Genomic DNA, 20,246 nt, shown 5'->3' with positions numbered 1-20,246 from the left:
AGAAAGCCCAGCAATAACATGTGCTTATAAGCATGTAAGCACATTTAATATTAATGCCTAGAAGGCCTAATTGAAAAGGGCTGGAGGCATAGTATACCTGCCCATTGCTGCACTTTTTCTGATTAGATTACCAGTAGGAACATAGCTCTGCTGCCCACAAATTTGAGTAGTGGCCTTCTATAAACCTTAGAGTAATTGATTTTAAAGGAATAAAAAAAGTCAGCAACACTTGTATCTTCAGGTTGTGTCCGATATGGCAGCTCAATCTTATTTTACTTTAATGTGGGTGTACTGAAATACCAGACAAGGGCAAGGACGGCACTGTTTCTGGATAAAAGCAGAACGGCTGGTGGGTCCTCCATAAGAACCAACATGGTGTTTGCAACCCCAATCAATAAATAGGGCTTAGGTGCAAAACAGATAAAGTAAAATATAATATTACAAAGATAACGGGGGAAATTGATCAAACCTGGTGTAAAAGAACCAATCAGATTCCACCCTTTATTTTCCACAGGAGCTCTGAAAAATGAAAGGTGCCACTCTGATTAGTTGCTATGGGCAACTAAGCCTGTATTCCTTTACACCAGGTTCGATCGTTCCCCCCCCATGTGTCTTTCTTACTTTTACTACCGCTCATGGTAGATGTTCTAGGGAATAACTATTTTTATCGTAAGTGATCTTTATGTTTATTGATGATAAATTTCCCATTCATCCATACACTTTTTCCTTGGGTTGCAGCAGATGGAAAGATACCCCTGAACAATTAGGAATTGGGAATAAGGTAGACTGTAGGAACCACCATTGAATAAAGTACATAGCACTCCTAAGAGATATAAAAGGGATAAAGTTGTTTATAGGTCATTATGTGGATATACTTTTATTGTAGAGATTTTCAAATTATATGAGCTAGAAAAAAGTTAGAGAAATTCAAATTATGAAATTCAACTGCTATTTTAAATCAAGCTTTTGTTCCAGAGGAAGAAAAAGTCCATATCCCCCCTGTCCCTAGTTTTGCCACTGGAGAAAACAATCATTGACTCACAATAAAAATAATCAGAGAGATGATCACGTACCTAGACCATTGCTTTTTTCAATTTGGTGACTGTTGGTTCCATGACTGTCACAGATTTACTACTTTGCCATAAAGAAACCTTACCTGTATTGATTATACTTTTCCAGTTGTAATGTACACAAACTCCTTGTCCTTTGTAAGGTTTTCGGATTTAAAAAAAAACTAACTTTTACAGTCCATTATGTATTGCATGCAGCATTCTGTATGTGTCTTCAAAAACTTGTGGTCTTCAACTTGTTGTGAAGATGTGGTCCATTCTTGGATTCAAAGCGTGTACGCCAACAACAGCTGTCCTCTATCATAATCTGTGGTGTTCCGTGTGTGAACTTTAATTATTGCATAATCAACTAAACTGACACTTGTTACTTTTAGAGTAAATATGATTTTCAGACAGGAGATTGGGGAGACCAACCTTCTATCAGCCTGCGAGCCCCCAATGAAACCACGGGCTCTATACCCTTTCAGTACTGGCAGCATCATCCAGAAAAGCTCATCTTCCAAGCGTGTGATTACAAAGCATATGTAAGTATTTCCACATCTTCTGCTCTTTTGCTCTCCTCCTTAAGAAGGAACCTTACCACCAGATTAATAACTGTATTCTGTAGGTTTTGCACAACTTTTTTCATTGATAATGACTCTAAACTGATTGACTTTGCAGCTCCAAGTACACTAGGTAAGTTTTGGTTTCCAAAAATTCTTTCCATCTCATGCGTTAATCCTGGAAAAATTTCCATTAGGTATTTATTCTGATCTTCGTATCTGAGGAGACACAAAACAAAAACTATTCCACTTCCTGTGGTAAATCTTTTTTTCTGGTTTGATCAGGAAGAGTAATATATATGTGTTTTTCTTGTTTAGGTAGAATAGTCAACTTATTGCAATGGCGTTTTAAAGCTTTGGTACCATATGCCTCTAATACAATTTGTCTAAAAAAATGCAGCATTTCTTACCTAGGAAACAACCCTGCCAGAACTACTAAACCAAAAGTTGCATTGTACTTAATAAAAAAAAAAAAATGCTAACTATATTTCAATACTGTAAATTGTTTTTAGAGATGGACATTTCCTTGGTTTAGGATAGCAGATCTCAAACTGTGGGTTGGACTTCACTTGTAAGCCCTCATTTGTTTATGAGGAGCCTTCTTCTCTCTGTAACAATCTGTTGTTTCATTTTAATGTTCTACTGGATACGGGAAATCTAGGTCATTTTTCAAACTTTTGTCATGGACTAATGATGAGACACAAGCATCTTTTTGTAGCATTGCATCCCAAGACCTATAACTCTTCTTTATTTTTCTTTCTACAGAACTGTATGAGGTATTAATTTTAGAATTTTGGGGTATATAACACTTTTGGATCGCTTTTTATTCCGTTTCTTTTGGGGTGAATAAACAAAACACAGAAATTCGGCCATTTTTTTTACGGTGTTCACTGTACGGGATAAATTACATGATAATTGTGTAGTGCTAGTTGTTAGGGGCGTGAGAATAACAAATATGTGGAGGAGATTTGATTTTTTTCTATTGAAAAGCATTTTTTCTATGGAAAAAAAGGTGTATATTTTAACTTGTAATTTATTTAAATAAAATATTTTTTTAACTTTTTTGATCCATTTAATAGTCCCACAAGGGGACTATAATGGGCGATTTTCTGACTGCTTGTAAAGTACATTGCTCTATTTATGTAGTGCAGTGTATTTTACCGTCAGTGCTATATTGACATTCTCCAGCAGGCTGCCCCGCATCGGTAAGTGCTGTGCCAGGATTTAGCTAAGATCATGGGGCACAGGCAGAAGCAATGATCCGTACACAGATCTCACTGTGGCCCAGTTTCAGGGTACAGTGGTACAGTGGAATCCATACACAAGTACACCGATGAAATGTTAGCGGTTATTTTACAGCACTTAGGAGAGGACAAATTCAGGTGGCTATTTCTCTATTAAAAAAGAAAACCCATTAATAAAGTATATTACAAAAATATATAACAAAAATACTTTTTAGGACATTTCCAGCATTTTTTTAATAAAGTTTGTTAAAAGTTTAAGTCTAATCCTAATGTCCTTAGATGTTACTTCACTGTCTATACCACCCCTTTACTTGATTGCAGTAAGACTGCAACACTTTTTGCAACTTTTTAAAAAGTCTGAGTTGATAAATGTCTTATATCAGCTGGACAGGCTAACCAAGTCCTCTTTCCCACCCGTTTTTCTGAAGTGCAGTGCATGATAGGTTCCCTCATAGCATATAAGAGCAGTGATTTCAGTGATTATGCAAAGTTAACTATACATTTCAAATTTTTTAAACATGATGACACTCAGATCTGTCTTTAATACAATGAACCAGTGTCTTTTTTTAAGGCAATCAGCTAGCGCCCCATTCATATGTAAAATAGGAGCGCTCATCACTCCCAGCACAGTGGGAGAATCTAGGACACTTGAGCAGATTTTTAAGAACCTTTGATTTAGTGAAGTCAAACTTTAAGTGTTTTGAGGAATGGCTGTTCTCTAAGACTTGTTATTAGCAAAAACAATATGTACCTTACATGACATTTGAAGACTGGCTTACATTTTTTAAACCTGGAGGACATTTGAGTGATCCGATTTTTGAAAAATCCTATTATAAATTAAACAAGAGAAGAGTAGAATATAAAATATAGCCCCAGACGAATACCATACTGGAAGTGAAATGCACTTTAGTCTTGTTGCAGAGGGAAACCATGACCAGACAGATATTTCTGCTGCAGCAGCCAATGCAGGGGAGACAATATATGTCGGCAATTCAGATTATGTAATAAAAGGACAACTCAAGTTCGCCCGAACGGGAGCCACTCCTCCAGAGCAGCTTTCCATTCTGGCCCCCAAGCAGGAGACTTTCCTCTTTGGTGTCTAATGCCCTAACAGGACATATAGATAGGGGTTTTCTTCATAAGACAACCCCTTTAGTAAAGGAGGAGGAGGTCCCTCATTCCTAACCAATATGAATAAGATGGAGCAGAGAGACCTACAAAGAGCCTCTCTCTCCTTTTGGATGACCATGAACTGTACAGGTAGCCCATGATTTCAGTGGACACCAAGCAATTCTTAATTTCCGCTTTGATAGCAGTTTTTATCAGGCGGCTCTCGTAACAACAAACTGATTGTCCAAAGCAAACAACTCCTTTGGGGACTCATGGTGGCAAATGCATCTTGGTAGTAAGTGGAGTCCCACCTGACATTCCTGAGTTGCTAGGGTCTACAGATTTAACAGGGTGGACAGTAACAGCTATTTGTGTCAATACAGCAGGTGTTTTGCCACAGCAGTATGTGAGTGCCATATTGGTTGTAGGATATAAGGGAAGATTATCTGGTATCATTATAGTCAAATAGTCCACAGGACTTTATGCTGGCTCATATGGTCACATAGCTTGACTATGCTAATTTTAAGAGGGCATTCTCTCAACTGTATTGAACACTTTTGGCTAGATACTGGTATGTTTGTGCACTTATTATAGTAATAATCAAGGGCCCATATCCAAGAACTCTTGAGTTGTTATGTACTGGTTGACGGGTATGTGACTTGTATAATTAATTGTTTGTTTGCCAGGTATTCTGTTGGTGCCTGTGTGTATTGTTTTTGTACTTTCTGCTATTTAGGTTACTCTGCAGAGATTTGTTTCCCATCTAAACCGTTGCTGTTCCTGGACACACACAGCAAGGATGACGTTTGTAAATTTAAAAATAGAATACCAAAAATACCAGGTAATTTTAATCTCCTTAAAGCAGCACCGATATAGTCTCCAGGCAATTCTACTGACCTAGAAAAAAAAGCAATTCTGCAGCTAAACGTTTTTCCTTATTTTCATTTTTAACAGTTTTTGGCAATTTTTTTTGACATTTTTCAGGTAAATTTTTTTGTGTTTTTACAACATTAAATCAGTGTTGCATTTTCCAGCCGGCAGTGTTCCAGAGGTTAGATCCTACTTTTAGGCATTGAAGAAAGGGGTAAATACCTATTACAAAAGAAAACCAATAATAATAATATTGTATTTTAAAAATCAACATATAGTATAATAAGTACTAATCCGTGTAACTTTAAGGAATTCTAAAATAAATAAAAATGCAGAAATTCAAGGGGCTTTCCAGGGGGCTTTTATTCTGTATGTCAACTTTGGTCACTATACTTTTGCACAACGTTTCATAAATCAATAATACAGGTGAATATAAGAAACTTTATAATATACTGTATGTTAGCAGAGAAAAGTACTCTGTTCTAGATTTATCAGCTGCCCTGTATTCCCTAAACGAACTTGCTCTCTGAAATTTGTGAGAAATCCATCCTCTAGTCCATGACTGGCCTTCAGCTCATTGAAGTATCAAATTACATAATTCTATAGAAGTCTAGGAAGAGGCGTGGTGGGTGAGGGGTTGGTTGGTAGAAGTGCAGAGAGATCAGACAGCAAAGGCATGCTTCAGCAGATTCAACAGCCAATAGTAATTCTTATACATCGCCCCTTGTGCTTTATTCACTGCTTTATTCACATATATACTGCTCAGTTCTTCATTGCAGTGTTCGGTATGGCACTACTAGGTAACTCTGAGTGAGTGAGTGAGACAGAAAACAGTATCTGCAGTTTACATGTGTAGTCTATAGGAAGCTATGAGTCTCCAGCCACCAGCTCAGAGAAAACAGAAAATTAGAGATGCAGGATTCTAAGGAAAAAACTGTTAAACAATGGCAGATACTGTGCAGTAATCAGGGCTGGATTAAACTTGGTGGAGGCCCCTGGGTAAAAATAAAATAAAATCTGGTTGGGCCCCCATAGTATAATTTTTTTTAACATGGGGGTGATAGTGTCCATGAGCTACATACCTGACTGCTGATGCCACACTAAGATCTGACATAAATTCTGTCGCTGGTCAGTCCACAGTCTAGTGTAAGTGCTGTGGTCAGTCAGTCAATAGTCTAGCATAAATGCTGTGGTCATTCAGTCCATAGTCTAGTGTAACTGCTGCAGTCAGTCCACAGTCTGGTGAACACGCTGCGGTCAGTCAGCCCATAGTCTAGTGTAAGTTCTGTGGTCAGTCAGTCCATTGTCTAGCATAAATGCTGTGGTTATTCAGTCCATAGTCTAGTATAACTGCTGAAGTCAGTCCATAGTCTAGTGTAAATGCTGCAGTGAGTCCATAGTCTACTGTAAATGCTGTGGTCATTCCATAGTCTAGTGTACACACTGCGGTCAGTCAGTCCATAGTGTAGTGTAAGCGCTGCAGTCGGTCAGTCCATGGTCCAATGTAAACACTGCAGTTAATCAGTCCATAGTGTAGTGTAAGCGCTGCAGTCGGTCAGTCCATGGTCTAGTGTAAGTGCTCCAGTCAGTCCATAGTCGAGTGTAAATTCTGCAGTCAGTTCATAGTTGAGTGTAAATGCTGAGGTCAGTCAGTCCATAGTCTAATGTAAACATGCAGTCAGTCCATAGTCTAATGTAAACATGCAGTCAGTCCATAGTCTAATGTAAACATGCAGTCAGTCCATAGTCTAAAGTAAACATGCAGTCAGTCCATAGTCTAATGTAAACATGCAGTCAGTCCATAGTCTAATGCAGGGGTCAAGTCCTGGGAAAAAAAGTGTGGGAACTCACCCAAGATCCACTGCAACCCCCCCCCCCCCCCCCCCCCCTCCAAAAAATAAAAAAGCACAGAAAATCTAGCATGCTGTAATTTGTGTCGCTGCGGACTAAAAAATAAATTAAAAAAATAGCACTTTTAGAAAAGTTTGTCCTGGGATTCGATCTCATGACCTCTACACAGCAGAAGCAAGGCATATGCCCTCACAGCTATGAAAGCTGTCTAGCTTGCTACTTAAAAAAAAATATATATAAGACTTCTACTGTAGGTAACTTTGCCCACTGTGTATGGATGTAGCAGAGCTGGGTGTGTTGGGGCAGCTGTCATGTGTATGGTTGTACACTAGGTATCAGTACACAAGGTATCAGTAGAAGTATCAGAAAAAGAAAAAAAAAACACTTTTAGTTTGTCCTGGGATTCGAACTCATGACCTCTACACATTACAGGCAAGGCATTTACCCTCACAGCCATAAAAGCTGTTGAGGTAGTTGCTTAAAAAAAAAAAACTAAGACTTCTACTTATACCTAGTGTACTGATACCTAGTGTACAACCATACACATGACAGCTGCCCCAATACACCCAGCTCTGCTACATCCATACACAGTGGGCAGCTGTCATGTGTATGGTTGTACACTTGGTATCAGTAAACTAGGTATCAGTAGAAGTCTTATAAAAAAAAAACAACACTTTTAGAAAAGTTTGTCCTGGGATTCGAACTCATGACCTCTACACATTACAGGCAAGGCATTTACCCTCACAGCCATAAAATCTGTTGAGGTAGTTGCTTAAAAAAAAAAAACTAAGACTTCTACTTATACCTAGTGTACTGATACCTAGTGTACAACCATACACATGACAGCTGCCCCAACACACCCAGCCCTGCTACATCCATACACAGTGGGCAGCTGTCATGTGTATGGTTGTACACTTGGTATCAGTAAACTAGGTATCAGTAGAAGTCTTATAAAAAAAAAAAAACACTTTTAGAAAAGTTTGTCCTGGGATTCGAACTCATGACCTCTACACATCAGAGGCAAGGCATTTACCCTCACAGCCATAAAAGCTGTCAAGGTAGCTGTTTAAAAAAAAAAAATAAGACTTCTACTTATACCTAGTGTACTGATACCTAGTGTACAACCATACACATGACAGCTGCCCCAACACACCCAGCACCCAGCTCTGCTACATCCATACACAGTGGGCAGCTGTCATGTGTATGGTTGTACACTAGATATCAGTACACTAGGTATAATTAGAAGTCTTATATTTTTTTTTTTAAGCATTTACCTAGACGGCTTTCATGGCTGTGAGGGTAAATGCCTTCCTCTGATGTGTAGAGGTTGTGAGTTCGAATCCCAGGACAAACTTTTCTAAAAGACATTCTAAATGATCTCGTAGTGAAGGAGATGATGTCATTAGGGGGCGGGGTGCCATGAGAGGAGTCGCAGGCAGCGGCACCGCACAGACAGCTTCCTCTCAACTGAAGCCGCCCCTCCTCCCTTAACCTGCCCTGCACAGTGCGCTCCGTCTCCCCCTGTGAATCTGATTCAGCCGTGTTCTCCTGGCTTGAGGCTGAAAGGGAACGGCGTTCCTGCCATGAAAAAAGTGCAGGAACGCCGTTCCCATGCGTTCCCCCTCCACTCGACCCCTGGTCTAATGTAAACATGCAGTCAGTCCATAGTCTAAAGTAAACACTGTGGTCAGTCATTACATCGTCTAGTGTAAATGCTGCAGTCAGTTCATAGTTGAGTGTAAATGCTGAGGTCAGTCAGTCCATAGTGTAGTGTAAGCGCTTCAGTCGGTCAGTCCATGGTCCAATGTAAACACTGCAGTTAATCAGTCCATAGTGTAGTGTAAGCGCTGCAGTCAGTCAGTCCATGGTCTTGTGTAAATGCTCCAGTCAGTCCATAGTCGAGTGTAAATGCTCCAGTCAGTCTATAGTCGAGTGTAAATGCTGCAGTCAGTCCATAGTTGAGTGTAAATGCTGAGGTCAGTCAGTCCATAGTCTAAAGTAAACACTGTGGTCAGTCATTACATCGTCTAGTGTAAATGCTGCTGACAGTCCACAGTCTGGTGTAAATGCTGAGGTCACTCCATCCATAGTCTAGTGTAAATGCTGCAGTCAGTCCACAGTCTACTGTAAATGCTGTGGTCATTTCATAGTGTAGTGTACACACTGATCAGTCAGTCTATAGTCTAGTGTAAGTGCTGCAGTCAGTCCATAGTCTGGTTTAAACACTGCGGTCAGTCCATAGTCTAAAGTAAACACTGTGGTCAGTCATTACATCGTCTAGTGTAAATGTTGCTGTCAGTCCACAGTCTGGTGTAAATGCTGAGGTCACTCCATCCATAGTCTAGTGTAAATGCTGCAGTCAGTCCATAGTCTGGTTTAAACACTGCGGTCAGACAGTCTATAGTCTGGTGTAAATGCTGAGGGCAGTCAGTCCATCGTCTGGAGTAAACACTGCAGTCAGTCCGTCCATATTCTTAATAACTTAGTATCGAGTGGCCTTTAGCCTTGGGACAGGAGAGATAATCCTGCAGGGGGTAGCACTATAAGGCAGGGCTGTGGGGGGGGGGGGGGGCAAGTGGAAACACCACTTAGCTGGATTTTCTTGGAGAAGTAGATACAGGGAAATGGAAAATGTGGCGCAGGCAACATGGGTAGCGCAGAGAAGTGACACTACTTGTCAGGGGTGAAGGGGAGACATGCAGTACTTTGACACACCATGGAATTACTGGGGACACAAAGGGTCCAATTTCTGGGGGAGGGGACATAAGCTACATTGGGGGCATTAGGCAAGACAGTCTGCCAAGGGTTCTGTTGTGTGTGTGTGTGTGAGGGGGGGGGGGGGGTCAGAGTGAAAAGGAAAGTCACTCCTGGAGACAGTGGGTTTCAAGTGGTCTACTGGAACACATAGAAAAATTACATACAGGCAGCAGCTGTGGCAGTTATAGGGAGAGAGCAGGGGTGTAACTATAGGTGGTGCAGAGGTAGCAGTGGCTACTGGGCCCAAAGAACCTTGTGCCACATAAGAAGACACTAGCATTATAGAAAGTGCATGCTGGTCAACAGTGGCGTAACTACAATTGACAGGGCCCCACAGCAAATTTTTTAACCCCCCCCCCCAACAACAACTTCTTTACAACCCCCACTCCTGTGACTAGTCAAGAATGAGCTCTCAGACGAGGCCCGACAGCCGCTCTGTACATTTTCTACAGTGTCACTTCACATATTGTCATTGAATAATACTTTTTAGGGGGCCCTGACAATACAATATTTTAGTCTTCTGCCTGAGGGGGCCCCCAAGCAGCTGCTTTCCCTGCCTTACCTATAGCTATGCCCCTGCTGGTCAAGTTACACCTCTGGCTGGAGGGAAGGGGTTAGGTCAAAAATGTGGCATGAGGGTTGCTGTTTCAATTTTTGCTATTCAATTTCAATTTTTGAAGGCTATGTGCTTCCCTTGCCACAAAGCACTAGGGGGGGGGGGGGGGGGAGGGGGGGGGGCGAAGCTGAGCCCTTGCACCAGGGCCCATGAGCCTTTAGCTACGCCCCTGGGAGAGAGCTGCAGCAGAGAGGACACCCCCCTGAGCTGCCAGGCTGAAGATAATCTAGCAGAGCAGTTGGAGCAATTAATGTGGAGATCTCTAGATACATGTGAGGTACAGGGCTGGTTCTAGCTGTGTTAGAAAGGTATTGCCATATTCTATATGATGTCTGATTTTCATTTTTTACATAATTTAAAACTCATCCTGATTACTCATGTGCATAGTTGAGGATAGGTCATCATTGTCATTTCCTGGATAACCCCTTTATCATGGCAGCCAGGGAGGGGCTGGCCACAGAACGGAGTGGAACTTGGATGCAACAAGAGCAGTGGTGACGCCCTCATTGCACCAAATGCTTAATTTGCATATTAAAACCAAGTATCATAACTCGGGGATGGAACCTCAGATCAACAAAAGAAAAATAGGATTTTAATAAGGTGAACCACAGCTGTGTGTCTATGCAAACAGTTTTACATGGTTTTCTGGGGTACGTTTATATTGACGGCAGTGAACTCCTTCATCCACTACACAGCCGGGAGCTACTGCAGAACAGTTGACTGGCGGAGTGCTAAGAGTTGTGTCTCTGCCGATCTGATATTGATGACCTATCCTAAGGATAGGCCATCAGTATAAAAATCCCAGAAAACCCCTCTAATTAGCTTTATACACAATTACCCTAGTGTCTGAAATGCTGCAGAATATGTTGACGCTAAATAAGCAATGGGAATAAAATACATAAAAATCTGAATTATTATCAGAACTCCATATACAAGCAAGAATGATCCAAAAATAACGCTGCAGTTTTGCTAGGACTTGAATACTCCCTGTCATTAATCTGTAGGTGCCGTCAGCGAAATCGAGGTAGCATTCATGTAATCCCAATGGCGTCATTATATGACTTTCTGCAATTTACTGACCTAACTAAAGTTGCTGCAGAAGAGGAGCCTCACTTCAATGACTAACAACTCACCTATCTGCACTACGATCCCAGCATTTCCCAGATTTTACTGGATGCGATGAAGCTTGACGTTGTGCGGATGTGCTTTCTCATCTTGAAGACTGGGAGAACTGAAAGTCTTGTAAATGAAAGTCTGGCTCCATTGTACATATCCCCAGTATTGTCTGTACTGGAGAAGATCCCATGAGCTCATTCAGCGATGTCTTCACGCGACATTGTGTGTTTTCATAAAGAAGTGACCTAATTATTTCACAGACTGCTCTTTTTCACAGCTGCAGATGCATTTCTGGAAAATAAGTAGGCTTTCAGAGCCAATGAATGGCGTTCATTCTTAAATGTCTTTCCGAAGACATGAATGTCCATTTGTATAATTAGAGGATTGTATCGCGCGGAAATTGGGTGTCCAGGCCCCTTTTTCACGTTAATGTTTCCGTCTGACCCTGCCAGCTGGAATGATGACACTGAATGCAGTTTCCCGTCATTTTATCTTTAATGGTTGAGCTGTCCCAGTATGAGCGATCAGAGTATGGCTATGTAGATTTAAAACATATTTTTTTTAGCTAAAACTAAAGTAACCCATTTATTTCTTATTATTTGACTGCATTGAAATTTTGAGCAGATCAATAATCACTGAAACGCCCCTAACATTGACCACCTTCCCATCTTTTGACCACCTTCCCATCAATGATATCAGAGCTGTGGCATGGACACTTAGTGGCATTCCTCCACAGGTAGAAGCTCTGTAAGTTGGTAGGTTGAGTTGAATTTTGATTAGGAACCACAAGGAGGTTCAGAGGAGTATCTATGGTGGTGCAGAGGTATCTTAAGAAGGCCCTTCTGCCACATAGGAAGACATCAATATTAAAATGGCACATGGTAGGTGGTGACCCTGTTACAGATTTTGTAATGGGCGAGGTGGGTGACTTTCCCGCTCTCTACTACTTTCTCGGTGTATGCTTCTGCTATAAGTTTGTAATTTGTAAATAATAATTTTATGACACTCAAGTAGTAGACTGTTCCTACAACTACTTATTACTTAATCAAGGAGACAACTTAGAGAAGATACTCGAAGAATGAGACAGAGCTTACAAGTATTGCTTATTATCCTTGTCATGGATCAAAACACCAAATGTTTAACACAATGATTTTTTTCCCTTATGATAATTGCAGTTATTTATAGGGAACTGAAAAATATAATTTTTCATGCAGAAAGCAAGAAGAGGTTTGGGCGAGTTGATTGACATGTTACATGCTTATCTATGGCTTTATCTATGGTTATGTGTTATGTACGGTATTATATATAAGGCCTGTTTCACACTTGCGTTGTTGTGGCATTCCGGTTTTCAGATCCGGCAGAGGATCTCAAACTGAAATTAAACGGATCCGTTTCGGCCAGATCCGGTTGTATTAAATAAAAACGGAACAAACCATTGTAAGTCAATGAGCGCCGGATATGTTTTTACTTTAACAAAAAAACTGGATCCGGAACCATTGACTTGCATTGATTTTCATGCCGGATTTGTTCAGTTTCGTAGACTGGACACAAAACCGCAGCTTGCAGTGGTTTTGTGTCCGGTTAAAAAATGCTACAAAATGGAATGAATTGCATCCAGATGTATCCTGATCAGTTTTGTCCCTATTGACAATGACTGGATACAAAACTGATCTGTTTTGACCCGGTTTTAGATCCTCTGCCGAATCTCAAAACCGGAATGTCACAACGCAAGTGTGAAAAAGGACTAATAAGTTGTGAGATATTGACAAGAACTAGTATGAAGGCGCATGCTCACTAATGACCTTTAATGTATCTTAATTTATTCAGATATATAGGAGATCACCTCTTGTCCACTGACAGTAACAGCGGCCATTTTGGAAGTTAAGCTAATATTGGTTTAATCTCATAAGTTAATTGATTTTACACTAAACACTTAGGACGTATTATTCTCTAGTAAGTGTACTGTCATAATTATTAATTCAGGTTACAACATGTTGCCCCAAACTACCCTGTATAGAGGTAAATGATAAAAATGTTGTCTTTCATAGCTACTACTAAGGGATGTAGTAGTTTACTGCACACTGGTTTATTATGGAGTTTAATGTGTAAACAGTATGCAGCAAGCTCTTAAGCTCCCTCTTGTGGCAGCTGCCAGTAGCCAAAATGTTATAATTTAAAGTGGATGTTCCACCATAGGAAATTATGATCTATCCACTGGACAGACAAGTATCAGATCAGTGGGTAATTTGACCGCTGGGACCTCTGTCAGTTATGAGACTAGGGTCTTTGAGTCCCTGGACTGAATGGAATGACAGTCAAGGATGCATGCTGCCACCCCATTTGTTCTCAGTGCTCAGCTATCTCTGTCTGTCCCATAGCAAATTAATGGAACAGCAGTCACCCCATTCACTCCAGCAGTTGGACCTCACCTATCCTATGCGTAAGTCATAACTTTGTATGGTGGGACACTTTATTTCCATATTGGGAGATTTGGAGCTCTGTAAATGAATTACCTATTTTGGACTTTTTAAATTAAAAATGAACACACTGGAGATCAAGTATGGTATTCACTTTAAGGGGAGAGTTTATTTAATTGCTCCATGTTAGTATAACATTTTCTAAACTACACGGATATTTGTTTATCAATGCAGTTTATTTTCTATATTCGTTTTATTCAGGCCAAAATTATTATCTCTCAGGTTATATAGTATATAAGATTTCAGGCACTTTATCTTTAGACTTCTCCTGTCCAGGACTCTGGTTACCCAACCTCTCTTTCCTCTTCTGTCTGTGATCCTTCAGTTCCTTTGCTCCTACAGATTCCTTGTCCTCTCCCCCTGTTATGCATATTACCTTCGTCAGATCTTCACCCTCAAGGGTCATTCTCATTGGGTTCATTCTGGGAAGGCACCAACAGTGCCATTGCATCCCTGCTTGAACTGAGAACCTTTTGCATTTTACACTTGGAATGAAGCGCAAGTTGCTGGGTATTCATTAACACAGCATGGGCTGTTATGAATACTGATGCTCAGTGATGAACAAAGCTGTAATCCATAGGAGTTAGCAGTTCCTTTGACTGCTATGGGTTGCATCTCACTTATTCTACACCAGTTTCATAAGAGCTTTCAAATGGGCTACATCATGATGATTGATGACCACATTGCTTTAAGTCATTGCCATAATCCCACTACAAGGGAACCCTGGGAGGATAGTACAATGAGATAACCCAATAACACCTAGATAATTCAAATTCTATACATTTTTCATTTCTTGATTCATATTTTCATATGTAGGATTTAATTTTATCCTCTGTCAATCTTATATCAACGCAAATTTCATCTGGCAATGACAAAAAGGAATGTGACTTCAATGGAAAGACCATTTTACCCACATCACTTATATATTATGCACTGAAGGTCACCATTTTGACCTAGACACACAAAACCCATGTGGGTTTAGAAAAGGCGTGAACATTTTTTGAAGAAAAAAATGGGGTGAAGTTCTTGCGTTGACACCATTCACTGCTTGGCTTCTCAGCTGTGATGGGTCAACCTGACTGTCATCTTATTTCTCTGGAGGAATCAAACTTTGCTGAAATTGGGTGTTCAGCCCAGACTAATAATGAGTGTTTATTTTATTAGTATTGATATATAATAAATATAACCAAAAACTACACAACAGATCCAGAGAAATAAAAATGAAAAACTCCTTTGTTTTTTTTTTTACTTGAGTAAAAAATTGTATTCTTTAAAGCACTGCCCCTCCATAACTTTCATTGTTAAAGATAATCCGCATCAAGCTAAAAAAAAATATTATAACTAAAATAAAAAAAATTCCAACTGAAAAGCGGGCATTATAATTTCTAATTTATCAGCCTGTGAAATGGTCATGTCATACAGCATGAAACAGTAATTGTACATCATTGGAAATGCATGTTAATCATGGACAGGGGCAAGATGCTTTAAGGCCTTTTCTCCAGGGTAATTGTGATTTTTCTACACAAATTTTGTCTGATCCATAAAAAAGGATTCCTTTGTTTGTCTAGTTTCAGAAAATGTCTAGTATGTTTTTCTTTGTTTAGAGCATGCCATTTGGGGGAAAGTATGGACCCATATTAAAACCCGTTGCTCACCCCCAGTGTTCCTGGTCTGAGATGATAAAGGTATATAGTGCACTTATATTTACTTCACTTTGTTACGTGTTAGGTAAAACAGAAAAGAACGGAAGGTGTCTTGTTAAGATTGACCCCAGTTACAGCAGTTTTGTCAAAGCTAATGGGCATTATTTTATGTTATCCGTCTTCATATGGACATAATTTACTTCATAAATATTTTCATTGTTCAAACAGAAGGGATGAATGCAGACCCCATCGCTGTACCATATGATTGAAAAAGTTATCCATTGAACTTTACTTGAATATTATATGTTACACTAATGGGGTTGACATATGGGAAATGTATTGTGGCAGTGAACTGTACAGTAACAAAAACTACATCTAGAATATATATTAGAGCATTTTGCCACAATCACTAGTTTTAGGTGATAACAAAACTTTAGTGACTGGTCTTTTCTCTTCACTTATGATATATCCATATGTCAGTTCTGTAGACTACACAACGGGGAAGATTTATAAAAACTAGTGCAAAAGAAAAATAGAATGTCTTCCATAGCAACCAATCTGCTCATACCTTTCATTTCCAGCCTAACTTAAAAATCTGGAATCTGATTGGTCATTATGGATCACACCACTGTTTTTGGTTGCACTAGTTTTTCTTTTCTGTCTTTTTATGTTATAAATCTTCCTCCATATATCTTTCCCCTGCATAATAACTTCTATGGAGCAAGGAAACTATCAATAGATTTGGACTGCGCTGTAGTTAACTTGCTGACTAGCAGGGTTGATTGATATTTCGTAACTACAACGTGATGTGAGATGTTGTATTTAAACTTTTATTTTAAGTGTTATTGTTGTTAGTTGATCAGTGGATATTATCCAGTGATTGCGTCATTCCATTCACCATATTTTTTTCTAACTATATTGACGTGCTAGCACTGTGTCTTACACGGACAACCCCATTATGTGTTCTGTTGTGTGTTTTCACCATCTGTCTAAATTTGTTTCTTTTTTTAGTATTTAGGATCCATGCTGATCAAGGAATTGCGAGGAACAGAGTCAACACAAGATGCCTGCTCAAAAATGAGGGTAGGTTGCTACATACAGCATGATTTTTATTTGTCACACATGCACACAGTCTGAAATTATGAGGGTAATTATTTGCTTGAGTTCATTTTAAAAATTTAGACTTTCAATAGCAATGTTTATGTTTTATTTTTAATTTTTGTCCACATATTTTTGCTATACTTTATTCAAATTTGACCTGATAATTGTTATCTCACAGTTAGCATTTTCAGCAGTCTTGTCTTGACAATTAGTTATGATGTTTTATTGCATCAAATCAATGTGTCCTACAACCAGGATGCGTTTCGGCAAGCATGCCTTTATCAACAGGTAAGTATATACTCAAGAAATGCAGGTATATATAGGAATAATACAAGGTACCGCCTTTCATGACGTCACATGCCCACAAGGGCAGGAACTAACAAAAATATAACTAAATACTAAGCAATATATGCAGAACGACAAAGAGAACAAATGAACTGAAGTATCCTAAATAAACACATATCAAATACCATATTAGCAGATGTGGGATCCTTCAATGGACAGTAGATGTCTGAAAAAAACATAATAATTAAATCATAAATTATATGATTAAATCACATATCAAATATGCATGATCTCATATTCCCTGTTTAGGCCCCTCGGATGCAAAGTGTCCAAAGTGTGGATCCAATAGGCCTCTCGGCGTAGTAGCAGTCTATTTATATCCCCACCTCTCCTTGGTCTTTTAATCTGATCAAGTATCTGAAATCTAAGTTGGGCTATGGTATGCTTGCACTGGTCAAAGTGAAACGGGATGGGTAACATTAGGTTTTTTGTTCTAATTGTTGATTTATGTTTCCCAATGCGATCCCTAATTGTTTGTGTCGTCTCCCCAATATACAACAGGCCACAGGGACATTTTATTAGATAAACCACTTTAGTGGATTCACAAGTGAAAAAAGCCCTCTATTGGAAATGGTCGTCCATTATGTGGATGATGGAAAGTGGGACCTTTGATTATGTTGGAGCACTGGAGACAGTGCAAACATGGAAAGGTGCCCTTGCGCTGAGTTGCCAAAACCCTTTGTTTTAATGCCACTTTTGTACTCCCTAAATCAGAGTGTACAAGCTTATCCCTATAATTGGGGTTTCTTTTGTTACATATCAGAGGTGGATTCCTGAATTCATCAATCATGGGGTATGCCTTCCCCAGTAAGTGCCAATGCTTACGTATGATATTGTCAAACCTCTGATTATAGGGATGATACTTGTGTACAAGTGCCAATCTAGATGGTTTTGTGACCACAGTTTTGTTTGGATTATCCAGTTCTCTTCTAGTTTCCCTCAAAGTGGATAAAGGGTATCCCCTCTCCTCAAACCTGCTAGTCATCTTTTTGATCCTAATTAATTGTATATCTGGATCAGTAATAATTCGTTGCACTCTCTGATATTGGGATTTAGGAATGGTCCTCTTTAGAGATGGTGGATGAGAACTTGAGAAGTGAAGGATACTATTTCTGTCTGTGTCTTTCCTAAACAGATCAGTTGATAGATTGCCAACTTGGTCCTTAATTACCACTGTGTCCCAAAAACTCACCTTATTATTATCACAAGCTAATGTGAACTGTAACTCATCGTATACATGGTTTAAGTGGTAGAGGAAGGCCATCAGGGTCTCACGTGGCCCCGCCCATATGCAAAAAATGTCGTCAATAAATCTTTTCCATAAGAGGACATTATTCTGATAGCAATCAGTGTTATATACATAAGAGTCCTCAAAATTCAATATATGTATATTTGCATAGAGCGGGGCCACGTTCGACCCCATCACGGTCCCACGTCGCTGTAGATAGAAGTTATCTTCAAACATAAAGTAGTTTTCATACAACACAAGATGTAAAAGCTGCAGAAAAAAGCTGTTCCAATAGAGGGCAATTAGGGATCGCATTGGGAAACATAAATCAACAATTAGAACGAAAAACCTAATGTTACCCATCCCGTTTCACTTTGACCAGTGCAAGCATACCATAGCCCAGCTCAGATTCCAGATACTTGATCAGATTAAAAGACCAAGGAGAGGTGGGGATATAAAGAGACTGCTACTATGCCGAGAGGCCTATTGGATCCACACGTTGGACACTTTGCATCCGAGGGGCCTAAACAGGGATTATGAGATCATGCATATTTGATATGTGATTTAATCCTATCATTTATGATTTCATTATTATGTTTTTTTCAGACATCTACTGTCCATTGAAGGATCCCACATCTGATAATATGGTATTTGATATGTGTTTATTTAGGATACTCCAGTTCATTTGTTCTCTTTGTTGTTCTGCATATATTGCTTAGTATTTAGTGATATTTTTGTTAGTTCCCGCCCTTGTGGTACCTTGTATTATTCCTATATATACCTGCATTTCTTGAGTATATACTTACCTGTTGATAAAGGCATGCTTGCCGAAACGTGTCCTGGTTGTAGGACACATTAATTTGATGCAATAAAACATCATAATTAATTATCAAGACACGACTACTGGGATTTCTTCTATACTTCAAGTGGAGATTGCTTCTATCCCGTGCGGCATGCACTGAGTGAGTGCTGGCTGATTCATTTTCTTACAGTTAGCATTTTGTCGGGGCTTTGTTAAACTAAAATTTGTTATTAACACGTAGGAGCAATAAATGTTGTTGGATAAGCAATGTGCCTGCAACATGAGAGCACATGTGCTTGGAACTTACTGCCTTACGGAGCATAGTATGAGCAATTATGTACATTTTAAAGTCATGATACATCAGATTCCTGATTGGGTTAAGGCCTTATGCAAAATTGTGTGCACATAGCCTCTGTGGTAGCAGAGAGTCCCATGTTTCGTACCTCTTGGCAGAGCTCTTGGCCATCTTATAGCATCTTCATACAACACTGTATTATCCCCTAAAAACAATTCTAAGTATAACTCCTTCGTATGGCATGAGATAGAACATACCACATTTTTCCTCCAGTGATGCACAGAGGCACAAGAATGGATATTTTCTCGGCACACCTCCAGGGAATTAATCTCAGGAAAATTTCCTAATAGAAGTGGTGTTTTTCAGACTTTGTGCCCTTTGTCAGGTCCTTTCGAAAACAGTCTTTTGGTCAGTCCCAATAGACATTTATTACCGCTGCTCTATAAAAACTCTTCACTGTGGTTGTGCAATAAGAAGGAACGAGGAACCTGGGAGCCAATTCAAATGACTATGGGGTTCACAATGGTGGGGCCATATGTGATCATATGTTTATCACCTGTTTGTATGTTATGCAGATACCCCTTTAATTCACAAAAGGATGTAGATCTTGGGGCCTTTTAAACCAGTCCTAGAGTTACTTTGATTAAAGGAGACCATACACCTTCTATAGCTGTCAGCCGGGTTTGCATAGTTTTTCAGTGTGGAGAGTGGAGTAAACTGTCATGTACCTCTTGCGGCTTATCTCCAGAGAGAAAAAGAGTGTGCAAAGCGCCTGATACTGTTCTCCTCCAACATCATCTCTTGAGGAAGAGTTGGGAGGCTCCTATACACATTAGGATGGTCCAGACAAAACTGACGGTGGGCTGACAGTTGCCTAGGGGCTTTAAAGGGGTTGTCTCACTTTAGCAAATAGCATTTATTATGTAGAGAAATTTCATACAAGGCAGTTACTAATGTATTGTGATTGTCCATATTGCTTCCTTTGCTGGATTAATTTTTCCATCACATTATACACTGCTTGTTTCCATTGTTATGACCACCCTGCAATCCATCAGCAGTGGTTTTGCTTGCATACTATAGGAAAAAGCACTAGCCTATGTGTGCTCTCACGGTCCTGTCCACCAGGTGTGCAAGCACGACCACTGCTGCTGGATTTCAGAGTGGTCATAAACATGGAAA

General features: G+C 39.7%; 1 protein-coding gene across 7 annotated transcripts in view; it reads left to right on the top strand.

Annotated features, from left to right (window-relative positions):
- The window catches only part of ANKS1B (ankyrin repeat and sterile alpha motif domain containing 1B), a 180,546-nt gene that overhangs the window by 125,932 nt on the left and 34,368 nt on the right, over window positions 1-20,246 (top strand). For 4 of the 7 annotated variants that reach the window (XM_044281268.1, XM_044281265.1, XM_044281269.1 and 1 more), the window contains 3 exons: window positions 1,445-1,594; window positions 15,258-15,338; window positions 16,308-16,379. In XM_044281268.1, the coding sequence (XP_044137203.1) occupies window positions 1,445-1,594; window positions 15,258-15,338; window positions 16,308-16,379 (303 nt within the window). The remainder of the gene's footprint in view (window positions 1-1,444; window positions 1,595-15,257; window positions 15,339-16,307; window positions 16,380-20,246) is intronic. The other 3 variants (XM_044281270.1, XM_044281272.1, XM_044281271.1) reach the window with 3 other exon arrangements.

The sequence above is a fragment of the Bufo gargarizans genome, chromosome 2 (genome assembly GCF_014858855.1).
Source record: "Bufo gargarizans isolate SCDJY-AF-19 chromosome 2, ASM1485885v1, whole genome shotgun sequence".
Classification (NCBI taxonomy): Eukaryota; Metazoa; Chordata; class Amphibia; order Anura; family Bufonidae; genus Bufo; species Bufo gargarizans.
This window is presented reverse-complemented; position numbering and strand designations above follow the sequence as displayed.